A 17,450-nucleotide genomic window follows, 5' to 3' on the forward strand; every position below is an offset into this window, starting at 1 on the left:
TCTTTAAAGGGCCAAAACACAAACAAATAAATGCAAACTAAAGTTTCATTCTTAGCAAAAATCACCTTTAAGAATCAAAGCGGGGGGGGGGAAGCACCTTTGGGAGGCCAAGGCGGGTGGATCACCTGAGGTCAGGAGTTCAAGACCAGCCTGGCCCACATGGTGAAACCCCGTCTCTACTAAAAATACAAGAATTAGCCTGGCGTGGTGGCGGATGCCTGTAATCCCAGCTACTCGGGAGGCTGAGGCAGGAGAAACGCCTGAACCTGGGAGATGGAGGTTGCAGTGAGCCGAGATCGCACCACTGCAACTCCAGCCTGGGCAACAAGAGTGAATGAAACTCTGTCTCAAAAAAAAAAAGTGGAAAAAGCCATTTTGGGATAAACAAACGAGAGGGTGTCACCAGCAGACACACACTATGGAAAACACTAGAGTGTTCTCCAGGCAAAGAGAAAATGGTCCTCTTAGAAGGTGAGAAATGCAGGACAGAACAAGAAGGAGAAGCAGCGGGTGTCTGTGTGGGTAAATCCCAGGGAATTCCCACGGAACAAGAAAGAGAACAGGGTATCTGCACGGGTAAATCCGAATGAACTCTGACTACATAAAACAACACAATGTCCTGTGTGATTTAAGACAGAGGTAAAAGCGAAAGGCACGATAGCACCGGCCACGTCTCTGCCGAGGGGACAGGGGAGGTGGCAGGTGTGTTCAGGACATCAGGGATGGAGCACGGAGCCCTCACCCCCACAGCAGGAAGTCCATTAACAGCATGTCCCCGGCTTGCCAAGCCACGATCCTCCACACACCCGTGGCCGACTCGAGGCTCACCAATGCCTCTGGTTTCCCTCCCGTCTTCAGCATGAGAGGAGAGAACTTTTCCTGATTCTCGTGATGCCTCTGGTGCAAGGCTGTGAGCCAGATGACCCTCTTCCTTCTGGCCCCTGCCCTCGGTGATCCACATGTGAGCAGGATAAAAAAACACCTGTGGTTTTCGACACTGAAACTTGGGGATTGTTTCAAGAGCAAAACGCAGTCCACCCTGACTGACGAACCCCTCCTTCATCTCTGCTTTACCGAACAGAGCCTGTTTCTTTCCTTTGATTCTAAAGCATGAAATGCAAGAGCCACTGAGACTAAGACGGAGACGAGGGGACGCTCATCTTCCTGGCACCGGGGGAAGCAGCTCAGTTTGGGCCACACTGAGGACACCCAGGATGTTCATCTCCTCTCATGAATATTCACGACAAAGGCCAACCTGTACGACATTTCTTCGATATGGGGACTCGGATGACTCCCAAGGGTTGAGCCACTTTTCCCACAAAATGTGCAAAAAACTTCTGAAGAAATCCGCAGTTTGACACCTCTGGGGTACCTGCGGCCGGGGCGCACTTGATGCTCCTGCAGGCGGCATGTCACGGACACACCTGAAGAAATCTGTGGTTTGACACCTCTGGGGTACCTGCGGCCGGGGTGCACTTGATGCTCCTGTGGGCGGCATGTCACCGACATGCCGGCGTCCTCGGGGGTAAGGGCGCCATCATCTGGCCTGGGTGAGAAAGTGACCAGCAGCCCCTCCCCGTCTCCCACATGCAGCCCGTGAACCCACAGATTTCTCACCCCGACAAGAGCTCGGAGTCTTACCTCACTTGAAAGAACACATCTAAAACTAAGGCTATCAGGAAACAACTGTGTACATACAAAACTAAGAAATACAGAAGGAAAACAGCTAAAAAACTGAAAGGGTTGCCTTTGGAAAAATAAAAATGTGGGACCTTGAGATGCGGGGCCAAGACCACAGACGCCACGCAGAACGATTTCACCTTCTGAACTATTCCTACTTGAAAGCTGAAAGGGAAAATAATTTCCTACAAAGTGTAAAAATGAACGAGGAGGAGAAAAAACCCTGAGTTGACACCAAGGCTCAGTCAGGGTCACCAGGGACACAGCCGGCTTCAGAGCCTGCAGGCCAGAGTCTCCTGGGGCCAGCAAAGGCCCTGGAGGGGAAGGAGCCGCGCAAGGAGGGCCGGCGCCGGGAGCTGTGGCCACGGCTGGGGAGTGCAGGCAGCAAAGGGGCTCCCAGGGAGGGCGTGGGCAGCATGGGCAGCTTTCCACGGGACACGCCCGCCATGGTGCGAAGCCACATGTGCAGGAGTGCCGCGTTTGCACTTAGCGGTGTGAGGGAGTGCAAACGCGGCACTCCAGCAAACACACTCACGGTGCAGACACAGCTGGAGGCCGGAAGGGCGCCCACAGCAGGGATGCCTCCCATAAAGATGCCCTCCACGATGCCCCCCAGCAATCCACACCCTGCCGTGAACCCTGAGGGATGCACCCCAACGGGACACGTGCCCCAGAGCAGAGGGGGCAGGGTGGAAAAGCTGGAGTTAGGGGTAAAGAGAGGCAGACAGAAACCACCCTGCTCCCAGCACCCCCAACAACAGACCACAGCCCACCGCCATCCTTCAGAGCAGAGCACCGAGAACCCGGATGGCGCGAAGACGCCAAACACCAAAACCGTGGTAAGGGCGCCTTTTTAAAACCCGGACAAAGCACATCAGTGTTTATGTTCCACGGTTACTTATGCAGCCTGCAGTGCCCGCCAGCGGGGAGCAGTGGGTGTGGTGGGCGAGAAAGGGACAGGACAGGGTGGCTACTTTGTCTCAAGTCTTCCCAAATATCATCATCAAAAAGCCCAACTAGAACCCACAACACTCCCCCTCTCCCCACTAAGTGCAAATGCAGCCTCACGCCCAGGGCGGGCACGTCGCGTGGAAAGCTGCCCACGACAACCACACGGAGGCTCCAGGACCTGCAGTTTTTCCATGGTTTCCTCCTGAGCTCGTGACAATTCTGCCCATCATGGGTAGGTGGCAGTAATACACAGGCCAACGGTGCCCTGTGGCCAACAGCAGCCAACGCCCAGCAGGACCCCTAAGGGGCGGTCACTCTGGAGCCTGGGGGACATCAACGCAGCTGCCCTAACCACACATTAAAGAAGAGCAGATAACAGAGCAGCACCTCCCCGATGGGCCCCGCTTCACGGAGCAGGAGGGTAAAGGAACTTCCGCCAAGACGGCGTCCTGGGGACTCGGAACGGGTTCAACTCCATCGCCGCCAGCCACGTGGAGTCGGAACGGGTTCAACTCCGTCGCCGCCAGCCACGGGGACACGGAAAACCTTCAACTCTGTTGCCGCCGGCCACGGGGACTCGGAACGCCTTTAACTCCGTCGCCGCTGGCCATGGGGACTGTGAACGTGTTCAACTGCGTCGCCGGCCACGGGGACTTGGAACGCTTTCAACTCCGTCGGCGGCCACAGGGACTCGGAATGCCTTCAACTCCATCGCCACCAGTCACGGGGACTCAGAACGCCTTCAACTCCGTCACTGCCAGCCACGGGGACTCAGAACGCCTTCAACTCCGTCACTGCCAGCCACGGGGACTTGGAACGCCTTCAACTCCATCGCTGCCGACCACGGGGATTTGTAATGCCTTCAACTCCATCGCCACCGGCCAAAGGGATTTGGAACGCCTTTAACTCCGTCGTCGGCCAAAGGGACTCGGAACGCCTTTAACTCCGTCACCGGCCACAGGGATTCGGAACACCTTTAACTCCTCCCTTTCATGGTGGGCAGTGGCTCCTGCGGAGACTTACTGCTCAAACACCAAGAGCGACCCTAAAAGCAGACCCCGCAGCACACGGGGAGCGTGTGAAGGTCGTGTGAAGGTCGTAGGACTGCCTCCAACTGCCATCTCCAGGGCACAACCCGTGTTGTGGGTGGGAAGTGGGGGACAGTGAACCCCTCTGAGAGCACCCAACACCCCACCTCATCCCAAGCCAAACTCCTAGATCCAGAAATGGCGTACAGGTCACCAGCTGTTCATGACATGTGGGGGTGGTCTTGATCCCATTGAGGAGGCAACTCCAGGCACCCTGGGTACATCGGGAAGGCGACACCCCTGCACTGTGTGCTCTCGAGGCATCTGAGGGATAGTGACCAAGTCTACATCCAAAACATGACACGCCGGTCTTAGCCAACACGGACCACCTGCAGAGCTGGCAGTCCCCTGCCTCCGACGTCAGCTGACAGAAACTGGCTCACGTTTCTAGGACTGACTTACCCGTGACGTCCATCAACTCATGAGAACACTGAGCTGACACCAACAGAAATGCAAGCTGGCTGCTCTCAGTACAGAAGCCCTGCCGGCCTGGCTGGAGGTAGATGGCTACAGGCCTCGGGCAGGTCCCCATCAGGTCAGGGCTGGGAGGTGTGGACAGAAAGCACAAGAGGCTGGTACAGCCCTGACATCCGGCTATGGGTTCCCCGAACCCCAGCCTGCTCTCCTCTGCTCAGACCACGCAGACCTCAGCAAAAGTCTGCACACAACAGCGATTTTTCCAAGCTTCCTCACCAGCTGTGCCTCCACACTCACACTCACAGTCCCACAGCAAGGGGCTGAGGGTGGCGTGGGATGGGCCGTCCACAACAGCAGGGCCCCGGGAGCTGTGTCGGGGAATCCAGCTCCCTGGACCTTGGGGTCGGCTGCTGCCATCAGGAATGTCTATGAAATCAGGCTTTTCCTTTAATACTCTGTGGAACTGTCTAAAATGTGTTCTATGCTTCCCTCTTCACATGCTAAAAAAGAATCAGCAAAGAAAAAATGAGGCATTGCCCGACTGTGCTAACCCCCAGGGGGTATCAGAGGCTTGGGAATCAGGCACAGAGGTTCGCCTGGACTCGGGTGTGTAAGGAGCTTTGCCTCTGCTCAGCTTTCCTCTTGCCCCCGCCTGAGCTTCCCATGCTCGCCCAGAATGGCTGTTGGTCCCTGCACTGCTCAGTCCACCAGGGCAGGACTGGGGCTGCTCTGTCCACGCTGGGGCCGTGCTCGGAGGGATCTGCAGTGTCCACTGGGTCCACAGGTGAGCACTGGCCCCACTGCCTCTGCTTCCTGAGAAATTTCCAGAACCAGTGGCTCCTGGGTGCAACCCCTCCCAGCTCACAACTTCCTGTCTTTCTCTCTCTCAATCTCAATCTCTCAATCTCTCCCTCATAGGCACCACTGGGCAAACCAGGCACATCGCAGATGCTGCCTCCACAGAAGAAACACACCCAGCCCTGCACCCTGGCAGGCTAATGGGCCGCCCTGCATGCCACGAGCACACCTCCCTCATCAATGGCTGCGGCAAAGGGCTGCAGCCTTCAGCCTTCAGACCTACCTGCTTGTCTCATGAGCTGTCCTCCCAGACCCCTGAAAAGGAATGAAAACATCAGAATTAGAAGAACCTCTTGACATATAAAACACCACGAAATATACTTGCCAATGTAACCTCATGCTCCAAAAAGCATTAAAATGAGAACCAGTTGAATGTGTTACTGAGCATGAGCTACCTTTTATGAAAAGAAAGGGAAAAACGTGGTACAGCCATCTTCCAGGTCTCCCATCCTAGCTGGGGTTATGCTGATTTTTAATTTTTACTGGACATTCTAGTTCTGACTGGTATCCCATCACAGAACTAATTCCAAGCAGCGCTCAGCCCTTACTTTATAAAAACTAACCTCAGATGCCAGAAGGAACCCCCTGTCCAGCCTAGCGAAGCAGTGCACTGCGGTTCTACCATGAGCGAAGCCGGGCGGGGCTCTGGGCTGCTCTGCCCATCTGGGACGCCTGCCCCAGCGCTGGCGCTGACAGCGGGACCCTGGTGCACAAGGGCAGGCGCACTGCCCTGGGGAGGGCAAGAAATTCACTCTTGAGACCCTGGTTTCTGGCCCACAGAGTGGCAGGGTCGGATGTCCCCTCCTGCAAGTAGAAAACTGGACAGAATACAACATATGAAATGCTGGTTCCAACACCAGGAGGTGAAGAGTGCAGGACTGAGGCCCAAGGCAGGGGTCCTCCAGTACCCCAGGGAGCACCTGGAGGAGCCCTCCAGGCCCAGTGTGTGGGGTGGAGCCCAAACAGGGCCACCCGCCCTGCTGACTGAGGAGGCAGAGGAGGAGACTGAGGAGGTGGCCAGAAACTGGTGGGAGCAGCCTGGGAGGACCAGGAGGCAGGAAGGGAGGCTTCACCCCTCGATGGTAAAGGAGAATAGCACAAGGTTCACTATCCTACACAAGTCCCAGTAAAAAGCCACTAGGAAGCCGGGCGCGGTGGCTCAGCCTGTAATCCCAGCACTGTGGGAGGCTGAGGCGGGCAGATCACTTCAGGTCAGGAGTTCGAGACCAGCCTGGCCAACATGGTGAAACCCCGTCTCTACTAAAAATACAAAAATTAGGTGGGCATGATGGGGGGCACCTGCAGTCCCAGCTACCTGGTCGCTTGAACCCGGGAGGTGGAGCTTGCAGTGAGCCGACATCCTGCCATTGCACTCCAGCCTGGGCGACAGAGTGAGACTGCTTCTCAAAAAAAAAAGTCACTAAGAGAAAAGAAAAGTGAACCACAGAGCTGGGGAAAGCACTGGCAGATCCTGTGTGTGACAAAGAGCTGGCATCTGGAATATATGAAGAGTTCTAACAGCTCAATAAGAAGACAGACGATAAAATGTTTAATGAGCAAAAAGTCTGAACTTGTTAATTAATTAGCAAAAGACTTCACAAAAGACCCAGGAATGCTTGGTCAGCACAGGGAAAGAGGCTCAGCACCAGGAGCCCTGGGGAGAGGCAGACTCCAGCAGCAGCGAGAGGCCTCTACTCACCCAGAGGGCCCACGTTCAGAGCCGACCACACCAAGGGGTCACTCGCGGACGGGGACGTGCAGCAGCAGGGTCTGGGAAGGTGGCTCAGCTGCTGAGGAAGTCACACGTGTGCCCCACACCCTGCGATGCCGCTCCTGGTATCAGCCAGGAAACGTGAAACGTACCAAGACTTGTATGTCTAGATGTGCACGGCAGCTTTCCGACAACAGCCAAAGGCTGGGAACCCAAATGACCCCAGGCTGGTGAGTGGAAACACCACCGCACACGCACACCACGGAACACAACTCAGCAATGGAAAGGAACACACAGCAACAGAGGTATCTCAAAGACGCGTCGGTGAAGAAACCACACCCAAAGGCTTCCTACTGTGTGACACCCTCAGTAGCAAATTCTAGAAAAAGCAAAGCGCTCTGTCAGAGCAGACAGGCTGCCTGGGCTGCAAAGGCACAGAGAGAAACCCTCAGGGAGGCGCCTGGTGGGATCTCGGGGTTGGGGAGGCCACACCCCCGCCTATGACCAGCAAGCCCTGGGAACGAGGAAACGCAATGACACCTGCAGAGGTCAAAACCCAACGAGGTCAGACCCTCACGCGCCTCCCACAGCAGGCCAGGTGACACCCGCTCAACCCAATCACACTGGGTCAGACCCTCACGCACCTCCCACAGCAGGCCAGGTGACACCCGCTCAACCCAATCACACTGGGTCAGACCCTCACGCGCCTCCCACAGCAGGCCGGGTGACACCCGCTCAACCCACACAACCAGGTCAGACCCTCACGCGCCTCCCACAGCAGGCCGGGTGTCACCCGCTCAACCCAATCACACTGGGTCAGACCCTCACGCGCCTCCCACAGCGGCCGGGTGACACCCGCTCAACCCAATCACACGAGGTCAGACCCTCACGCACCTCCCACAGCAGGCCGGGTGTCACCCGCTCAACCGAAACACACACAGGCGGGGAGGGAAGCGAACACACCCACCCTGCCTGCTCCTGACACTGCAGTTCTTCGTTAGGACACAGATATCAGAACGTTGGTTTTATAAAGCTCACCTGTATAACTGACGATCATAGAGCTGAAAATAAAAAATTGAAAGTTACTTAATGATTTAAATTTTAAAATAATACGTCCACGTTAACAACTGTCAAAAACAAGAACAAAGAGAAAATGAAAGAAGACGCCATGCCAGCCAGGAGAGCTGCCTCGGGGCTGAGGACGGAGGCCCACCTACTGACGCAGATGGCCTTGTTTAACCTCCAGACAGGCCCAGAGCTCCCTGAAGGGGAAACTGAGGCACAGAGAGACAGAGGAGAGGGCCAGAGTGAGGAGCTGGAGCCACCTGTGTTCTGGCCCCAGGGACCGACGTAGAACCCACCCAGGCAGCCTCTTGTGCAGAAAAGTCGCTGTGCCAAACAGGATGCTGCTGTTTCTTTTTCTTTAAAAGAGCTTAAAAGCCACACTGTGATGGCCACTACAACTAAAATTTACGGAATGCTCACACTGTGCCAAAAATTCTCCTAAATTCTTTAAAATGGATTCTTTAATTCTCACAAAAACTCAAGGAGATCGGCTCCATTACTGCTTATATTTTACCGAAAAAGGGAGCCATGGCTCAGCCTCAGTGGGGAGGCCACGTTCACGGCTACTGCCCGGGACCACCTCCCCGTCTGCACCTGCAGCTGTGCTTGTCTCGGTCAGAGGGGGAGGCCAGACACCACATTAAAAGTGAAAAATGTAAGCAAACAAAACGGCTTTGCCAAAATCATAAAGCAAGTTAATGGCAAGAATAGGATAAGAATCCAAGAAATGAATCTTAAAGAATATAAAGCTATCTGGAACAACAGACAAACCATGTAATCCCTTGTGAACAATTTTTATATCCTCCTGTAACACCAAGGTCCATTGTTCATACTTTACCTGAGTCACAGAAGCCTCTGAGAATCTCTGAAAGCCCAGAAAGATGAACACACCGTCTCCCCAGAGAAATCCGAGAAACGCACACACAAAATTCTGCGTTACTTTCAGGAGACACCAGACCCCAGCTGCAGATGCACGGCTGGAAACCAGAGGCTTCTGTGCTCGTTCTGTGTGCCCCCAACTCCACGAGAGCACGAGGCCCAATGCCCCCACCCAGAGTCGGCTGCGCGCTCCGTCCTGGGACCGCAGCCAGGCGCCCCGGAGGGAAACCGCACTCCAGCTGCAGCCGAAACCTCCACCGACTGCGCTGGCTTCATAAGCCTTCCTCAGAGACCAAGGACACGCTGGCTATGTGCACAGAAAGTCTGCACTCACTTCCCAGGAGTCTCTTCCCCTCCCAGGGCAACCCCCCAAGGTGGCTGTTCACAAGCATGACGCCAGCGGAGAGCCTGTTCCCAGAGCGATCACACCCCAGGTCCCCCACTGAGCCCAGGACTGATGGAGCACAGTGGCCACCAGGACTGCAGACCCTGCCTGGGGAGGGTGGGAGGCCCTAAGGGGGCAGGTCCTGCGATGCCTCCTGACGGGCACACCCAGAGGCTGCATACAAACCTGCTGGTGAATCTGCTTCAGGCCCTGCAATGCCTGCTCATCCAGATGGTCTGTGACGGGCCTGCGGAAGTTCAAACACAGAGCTGAGGCCACACTCCCCAAGACCCTAACCCTGGGTACACTCAGAGGAGCTGAGGCCACGCTCCCCAAGACCCTAACCTCGGGTACACTCGCAGGAGCTGAGGCCACACTCCCCAAGACCCTAACCCCGGGTACACTCGCAGGAGCTGAGGCCACGCTCCCCAAGACCCTAAACCCGCGTACACTCCGAGGAGCTGAGGCCACGCTCCCCAAGACCCTAACCCCGGGTACACTCGGAGGAGCATGGGCTCAGCAAGGTCTCGTCTTGCTCAGGTCCCGGAGACCTCTGCAGGACATACCTCCGATTATTTTTGTATTCTATTGTATTGTTTTATATTGCACTGTTTTGTTTATTTATTTTATTTTAGAGATGGGGGTCTCACTATGTTGCCTAAGCTGGTCCCAAACTCCTGGGCCCAAACAATCCCCCCACCTCCGCCTCCTAAAGAGCTGGGATTACAGGTGTGAACCACCGTGCCTGTCCCATTTATGATTTTAGATGAAGCAGTGCCTGGTCAAAGGAAGAGGATGTTAGGGCATCCCCTTAAAGCTGTGACCCCTGCCAATGTGACCACCTTGGAAAACAGACAAGTCCAGGTGAGGCTGAGACGAGAGCTCACGTCCACTGCCATCCACGGGAAGGCCCCTGGCGAGATCGGCCCTGGGCTGGCATCCGGGGGCCTGGACCAAGCCCTGCCTGATGAGGCCCCCTCGCTGGCTCAATCTGCACAAACTGTGTGCTTTACGCTGGCACCTGCTTTCCTGCTGGGGGTCTGGGATTTTGTTTCGTGCCAGGCAGAGGTGCCCACGTGGCCAGACCCCAGTGAAAGCTCTGCACCAAGTCTCAAACGTGCTTCCCTGATAGACACCTCACAGGTGTGGTCACATCTCAGTGCTGGGGGAATGACACAGGCCCTGTGGGACCCAACTGGAGGACCCTGGGAGCTCCCGCCTGGTTCTCCCCCAGACCCCACCCCACGTGCCTTCTTCCACAATCACAGAGCAGCGCCATAAAGGCCAGGTCTTGCGTGGGCATCGCCTGCACCCACACGAGCGAGCGTCCCTGAAGGAGCTGCACTGTGCATCTGAGCTCGGGGCCAACCAGAGCTCCCTCAGGCTGGGGCGGGAGGTGGGCCCATACCCTGCTCTCAGCCCGTTCCCAGGGAACTGTCTCCAGCACAGGGCATGGACTTAAAATCGTTTCTTAAACTGGAGTCCGAGAACCAGGTTGCCGTCACTATGATAAGTCCGGGAGTTTTTACTTTTGAGGAAGAGTCGACTGGGAAGAAACGTAAGAAGACAGTCGATGCCTTACAGCCCCCTGCACACAACTTCCCAGCGACCCCGTGTTTTTCACGATTTATTATTATTTGTACAAACATAGCCAACTGAAAAATTCAAAAGAAACGTGTATATTCTCTGGCATTTTAAACTATGGAACGTGATGAAGAAAGGGTACTGAACATGCAAGTCGCTCGATGCCGTCTCGGAGGAAGGGCCTTCGCTGTTATGACCTCACTTGTCACCTCTGAGACCAGGAGGTGCACAAGGAGGCGGCAGGGCGGCCACGGGGAGACACCCGGCCCATCCGGGTGCCGCACCCGCCCCCCTGAAGAGAGGTGGGTGGTCCACCCCCGGCACGACCGTCAGGAGAGAGGGCCACTTACACACTCCAGCAATACAACCTGGGGCCTAACGACTGTGACACTGGTGCAAATAAACAAAAATTAGAAGGGATGAGATAGTCTCGAACCGGAGAGCACTGTAATTATACGGTGAGGGGATCAGGAACGGGGCCCTGTGTCTCCTTGAGACCCACTCTTCCTACCTGTTCTCTTGGGCTGCAAGTTTGTACAAGGCGTAAGCAACTTCTGCGCAGGCGAGAATCGACCCATGCCTCGTGTGTAGATCTGGACTCAGTGTCATGGACAGCAGCCTCGGGAAGACTGCAAGAGACAGGGCCAAGAGGGCAGATGAGGGTGTATACATGTGGACGGCCTGTGGGACGCCCACACGCACCCACACAGGGCCAGGAGGGCAGGCGACAGCGTGCACACACAGACGACCTGTGGGACGCCCACACGCACCCGCCAACACTGGTGTCCCTCAGGGTCATCACCCCAGTGCCCAGGACGGCACCCGTGGTGATGCAGATGGCCTCCGAGACACCAAGGGCGACAGGACAGAGGCTGCGGTGTGCTGGACACGGCCCGCTCCCAAGGGCCCCAGACGGGGTGGGTAACTCAGACAGGAGAGGGAGCATGGAGGAGGAGGACACACTCCCCAGGCCTTCCGTCAGTGCAGGGCGGCCTCTGGTCCTGGCAGGGGCTCTGCCTGGCTGCCTGAGCAGTGGAGGGGGTGAAGCAGGACAGAGGCAGGGCTGCCCCCAGGGGCGGTGTCTCTACTCTGAGTTTGCTCAGAAAGCACAGACTCCTCAGAACCCTCGCGGCCGCAGAGGGAGGCGGCTCTGCCACAGCTGCGTGGGGAAACCAAGCTCCTCGAGCCTCAGCCTCCCCAAGTGCTGCCAGGCTTGGGATGGTTTGAGAATCAGGGGCTAAGACGTGGCGGCTGGGGGTGACTGGATTTTCGAGAATCAGAGAAATCCACAAAAGGTCACCGTCCTGTCCTGGGTGTCCGTGCTCTTCAACCGGGCGGAGGACAAAGCTGAGCCCCCTCAGTGTCAGCAAGCGTTAATTATGTATTGAAAAGTAGGGGAGCGCCACACTAAACCCGTGACATGGACGCCTCATTAACAGATCATGAAGCTGAAAGATCCCTTAGGAAGTAACAAGCCCCCACAGGATGCTCAAAACAGGCGTCACATCAGTAACTCCACTGAAGAGCCACAATCCGGCCTCCAGTGTGGCCCCTGTAATAAATGTGGGGGGAGTGAGGGTAATGTTGAGAAATGTGTGTATTCTTCCCCACATTTAAGTCAGATGATTATTTATTCCAAGTAGAAAAAAACAAGACAGAACAAACAGGATTTCTCTCTTCACTGATGAAGTGTGAAGTGCAGACTTAGCTGAGCCGTTCCAAGGTGATGTTAGTCCTGGGCAGACTTTGAGTCTCCCATTCAGGCCCTTTCTTTACATGCTGCCCAATTCCAAAGTGCATTCACATGTGGCAGGTGCACACAGGTCACCCAGAGACCAGGGAGTGTCGTGTGGCAGGTGCAAGTCACCCAGAGACCAGGGAGTGTCGTGTGGCAGGTGCGAGCCAACCAGAGACCAGGGAGTGTCGTGTGGCAGGTGCGAGCCAACCAGAGACCAGGGAAGCAGCACTGCGTGTCAGGCGTCCGGCGGGACCATCACGGGCCCCGGTGTACGTAACACAGTTCAGTGGCTCCCTGCCCTGCAGACGGACACACTCACCGCATCCGTCCTCACAGCCTATCCCCCGATCAAGTCCACAGCTCATTCCTCAGATGCTTCTCACCAAGACAGAAGCACAACCTTATTTTCAGCCCCCAGCCTTTGAAACCAGCAAACCAGGCCTTTCTGCGGTGCGTGCGCGGTGCCTGCAGGCCGGCCGGGACACACACCCACCTTGCGTGGCACTGAACTCGGGTGCTTGCTGGGCCAGGTTGTGCAGTGCCTTCGCAGCCAGCTCTCGGATGACCCTGAGAGTGAGGAAAGAATGTCGTGAGTGCCTTCATTTTGAAGATTCTAGCTTTATTCAATTCATAAAAAGAAAGTGAGGGAGACGACACACAAGTCCTCAACCGGCCACTTAGCAGAGGCTCACTCACTCACACACACGAACCAGCACAAGAACCTCAGACAGTCCACCACAGCCAGGTCACATGGATAACCACGGTTCTTCTTGGGACACAGCTGCCTTTCCTTCTCAGGGCCAAGTGGCAATTCGGTCTCCAGCCTCCCCACCCCCACGCTACTCTGAGGTTGTGAGTCTGAGACAGGGCCACGTGAAACCACCCCTCCACGGATTACAAGGGGTGAACAGAAGGAATTTCCTAAGGCTCACCCACCAAATCTGGGGCACATATCCAATAACTGCCTCATCAGACACACACTGAAAGCACCCAATGGTTGAACACGGGGACAGCGAAAGGCTGACCTAGGACCGGCTCAAGAGGCCGGAGCCCCTCCTGAGCCCACCTTTCCTTCCAGAGCTCCACACAGAGGCAGAGGGTCAAGTTGGGAGCGACCTGCAGGAGCCCATGCCCCCGCCCCTCCAGACCCAGATGGAGCAGCAAGTGGTCATGACTTAAAATCATCATGAGGGTGACCATGTAACAACAAAGAAGCAGAATGTGAAGGTGAAAACATGCAGAAGGCGGGTGCCTGTACTCTATTTAAAAACACCAAACCCACAGCACCACAGTGAAGCAAGGCACAACGGCAGACGCCCGCGCTGGCAGCACCACCTGCCACAGCCCCTCCGGTGTCGGCCGAGGGCCCTGCTCAGGGTCCACTTCTAATCTAACAGTAAACAAAGAGCTCTTCGAGGCAGGTGGCGTCTCATGTGCCAGGAAACTCCACACCCTGAGCAACACCCAACTGCATGCTGTCTATAAGACCATCTCCTGCAACTGAGGGGACGGAAAAGACAAAGCACCTGAGAAGCGGAGGCGATGCCGTCCCAGCTGCAAGGACGGCCCTCAGCTAAGAATGGTTTTCACATTTTTCAAGGGTTACATAAACTTTAAAAAATAAAATAAAGCAAAGCGTATGGAACAGAGATCTACCATGTTTATCTAGCCCTTTAAAGAAAAGGCTTGCCAACCAGGTGCTACACCAGTCATCAGTTACTTTAAGGCGAGAAATCTAACATGAGACAATGAGGGCTGTTCCACAAAGACAAAGGGTCAATACCTTAGGAAGAGACAAAAACCGAAAGTGTATCTGCCTCCAGTAAGTGACCCCACCCAAAACACGTGAAGGAAAGGCCGACAGAACTGAGGCAGAGACAGACAGCAACAGCTGGAGAGTCCCACAGCTCTGACACTAAGGGCATATGTACCAGCTGGAGAGTCCCACAGCTCTGACACCATAGGCATATATCTGTAACTTTGGTTTTAAAGATGTTATTGGCCGGGCGCGGTGGCTCACGCTTGTAATCCCAGCACTTTGGGAGGCCGAGGCAGGCGGATCACGAGGTCAGGAGATCGAGACCACGGTGAAACCCCGTCTCTACTAAAAATACAAAAAATAAGCCGGGCGTGGTGGCGGGCGCCTGTAGTCCCAGCTACTCGGAGAGGCTGAGGCAGGAGAATGGCGTGAACCCGGGAGGCGGAGCTTGCAGTGAGCCGAGACTGCGCCACTGCACTCCAGCCTGGGCGACAGAGCGAGACTCCGTCTCAAAAAAAAAAAAAAAAAAAAAAAAGATGTTATTGACTAATTGGCTGATACAACTGACAAATGAATTAATTTTCCCCAGATTGGGTTTAGGGGACCTTGTACCCTAATGGAGAAAGTTTTGTTGTAACATTTGCAGGGACACCCCGAGTGTCAGGAACTCACACCCTTCTCTGTAAGCGAATGAAGGGAGGGTCTCCCCCCAGCAGCCCGAGTGCTACCCAGGAGTTCCTTTCCCAGAGGCTCCCAGTCCTGAGGGCCCTGCCTGGACCACGGCAGGCAGCCGGGCCGCTCCCCAGGCAGCAGGACCACGGCAGGCAGCCGGGCCGCTCCCCAGGCAGCAGGACCACAGCAGGCAGCCGGGCCGCTCCCCAGGCAGCAGCAAACGCATCCCCCATGGATCAGAAAGGACCTCCTCCACGTCACACCAACTCTGAAACTGAGATTCTGGACTCGCGCCCTCACAAAGCTACCTCCACCCACAGGTACCTGCCACTCCTCAGGGCTCCCGTGAGGAGTGCCACAGCACAGCACTGTCCTAGGAGGGGACCCTCTGAGCTCCCCGGGGCGGCAGTCACAGCACTAACGCTCTGTTTATGCTCCAGACCACACTTCACTTTTCCTTTCTGAGACACATTTAACTGCCTATGAAATGCGAGGAAACGCTGAAGCTGCTACTGTAATGATGAAAACGGCCACTAAAAACTGCTGGGCTCCCAGCACACAGCACAGAAAGCACCTGGTGGAGCCACATGGAGCACAGTTAGCGGGAAGCACTGCTGAGGGAGACGACGCAGGCTCCGCCTCCAAGTGACGCCCGCGCCCCCTCGGACGGCAGCGGCACTCCACAACACGCCAGCGTGGGCATTCGCACGGGAACACCGACACGTCGGACACACCGGACCAAGCTCTCCAGAAGGGGAACTGGAGACAGACCGTGACCCAACACATCCGGCATGAAGACTGGAATTCATATTACTTCTCAGAAGTTATTTTAAAATATGACATCCACAGTGAGAAAATACACTCAAGGCTTATAAGCTCAACTGAATCTCTCCTTTGGGTGGGAAAAAAAACTCTTAGAAAAACAAAAACAGACAACTTACCCATCCCAGTGGTTGATCTTCATGGTAACCAGGTGCTCTATCATTGGCTGGGTGTACTCAGGAAAGCCGGCAATAAACACACTGGAAAAGACAGCACGGAGAGGTGGTGAGACGTGGAAGAACGAGAACTCACTGCCTGTGGGTGAGAATTCTGCACAGTTACTTTCAAAGCCAGTCTGTCCATTTCTTCAAATCTACCACGTGATCCAGCCATTCCCTCCTGAGCAGTTACCCAAAAGAAAAGAGCATTTGTGCACACACGGGCTTTACACAAACGTGCACATAGCTTCATGTGTAACAGCGAAATCTGGAAACCGCCCTGACATCATCTACGGGGAAAACAAACCATGGTTGATCCACACAATCGAATACTCAGCAGCAACACACACAATCTGAATCTCAACTACCCTAAGCCAAAGAAGCCTGACAAAATGAGTGCACACAGCTTTGTTCCATTCACACAAAATTCAAGGACCTGCAAACTCATCTACACCCACAGAGGCAGATCAGTGGCCTCAGGGTGGGGGAGGACCGAGGCGGGAATGACAGGCAGCAGACACGGGGAGGCTCCAGGCTGATGGCTGTGCTCAGGCCTCACAGCCTACGTCACACACAGCAAGCTGCGCGCTCTGGTTGGCGTGTGCCAGCCGCACTTCGGTAAAGCCTGCACTCCACATACAGTTAACATGTGCCCATTATGCCTCGGGAAAGCCGTTAAAAGCTTGTAAGAAGATCAAAAGGCAAAAGGCTGACTTGTACCAGAATATATAAAGATAAACCCCAAACAAAAAATTGGTACAAAATTGGTACAAAAACATCACAAAAGAAAATAAATAAAAGGCCAATAAACACATGAAAAGATGTCCACTGTCAGTATTCAGCCAGGAATGCTAATTGTTAAATCATTACCCCCACTCGAATGGATAAATGTTAAAAGACTGGCAAATACCAAGTGTTGGCACAGATGTGGGAAAACAGAGCCTGCATACGTTCTGGTGAAAGTACAAGATTATACAGCCACTTCGCAAAACAGTTTGACAGTTTCTTATAAAGTTAAATATACAAAAATTCTCTTCTAACTCTTCATCCAAAAGAAATGAAAACATGCATCCACGTGAAGATGATTTCTAAATAAATATATACAACTGCTTTATTCATCACAGCCAAAAATTCAAAATAACCTAAATGTCAGGCAAACTCACAGAAAAGTTGTATAGCCACAGAACAGTGCATACAACTCACCAACATAAAAGAGGTGCAGACACACGCGCTACGACACACGCGCTGGGGACACATGCGCTGCGACACACGAAATGAGGACACACACACTGAGGACACAAGAGCTGAGGACACACATGAGCTGAGGACACACGAGCTGAGGACACAGACGCTGACGACACACGAGCTGCAACACATGAGCTGAGGACACACGCTGAGGACACACGAGCTGCGACACACGAGCTGAGGACACATACGCTGAGGACACACGCGCTGCGGACACACACGCTGTGGACGGGCCCCAGGCACACTACGCTGAGCAAAGAACACTGACACACAGGAGTGTGTTCCCTCTGGTTCCATGGATACGACTTTCCCCGAGGGGCAGCCCTGCTCCGCGTCGAGGGCAGGGCAGCGGCACACAGGCTGGGAGGAAGGAGTGTTGGCCGTGGAAGTGGCGGCAGCTCCACTCCCAAGGAAGATGCAGGTGACGCAGGTGGACAC

General features: G+C 54.9%; 2 protein-coding genes across 3 annotated transcripts in view; one reads left to right on the forward strand and one right to left on the reverse strand.

Annotated features, from left to right (window-relative positions):
* Positions 1-5,220, forward strand: part of B3GNTL1 (UDP-GlcNAc:betaGal beta-1,3-N-acetylglucosaminyltransferase like 1) — a 126,759-nt gene extending 121,539 nt beyond the window's left edge. The window contains exon 14 of the transcript XR_009209962.1: positions 5,055-5,220. The gene's annotated coding sequence lies outside the window, so the exon portion shown is untranslated. The remainder of the gene's footprint in view (positions 1-5,054) is intronic.
* TBCD (tubulin folding cofactor D) overlaps positions 1-17,450 on the reverse strand; it is a 185,994-nt gene that overhangs the window by 26,054 nt on the left and 142,490 nt on the right. For both annotated transcript variants that reach the window (XM_032177936.2, XM_032177934.2), the window contains 6 exons: positions 15,729-15,809; positions 12,850-12,923; positions 11,130-11,247; positions 9,221-9,281; positions 7,744-7,766; positions 5,218-5,249 (listed from right to left, as the gene is read on the reverse strand). In XM_032177936.2, coding sequence (XP_032033827.1) covers positions 5,218-5,249; positions 7,744-7,766; positions 9,221-9,281; positions 11,130-11,247; positions 12,850-12,923; positions 15,729-15,809 — 389 coding nt within the window. The remainder of the gene's footprint in view (positions 1-5,217; positions 5,250-7,743; positions 7,767-9,220; positions 9,282-11,129; positions 11,248-12,849; positions 12,924-15,728; positions 15,810-17,450) is intronic.

Source organism: Hylobates moloch, unplaced genomic scaffold (assembly GCF_009828535.3).
Source record: "Hylobates moloch isolate HMO894 unplaced genomic scaffold, HMol_V3 SCAFFOLD_15, whole genome shotgun sequence".
Classification (NCBI taxonomy): domain Eukaryota; kingdom Metazoa; phylum Chordata; class Mammalia; order Primates; family Hylobatidae; genus Hylobates; species Hylobates moloch.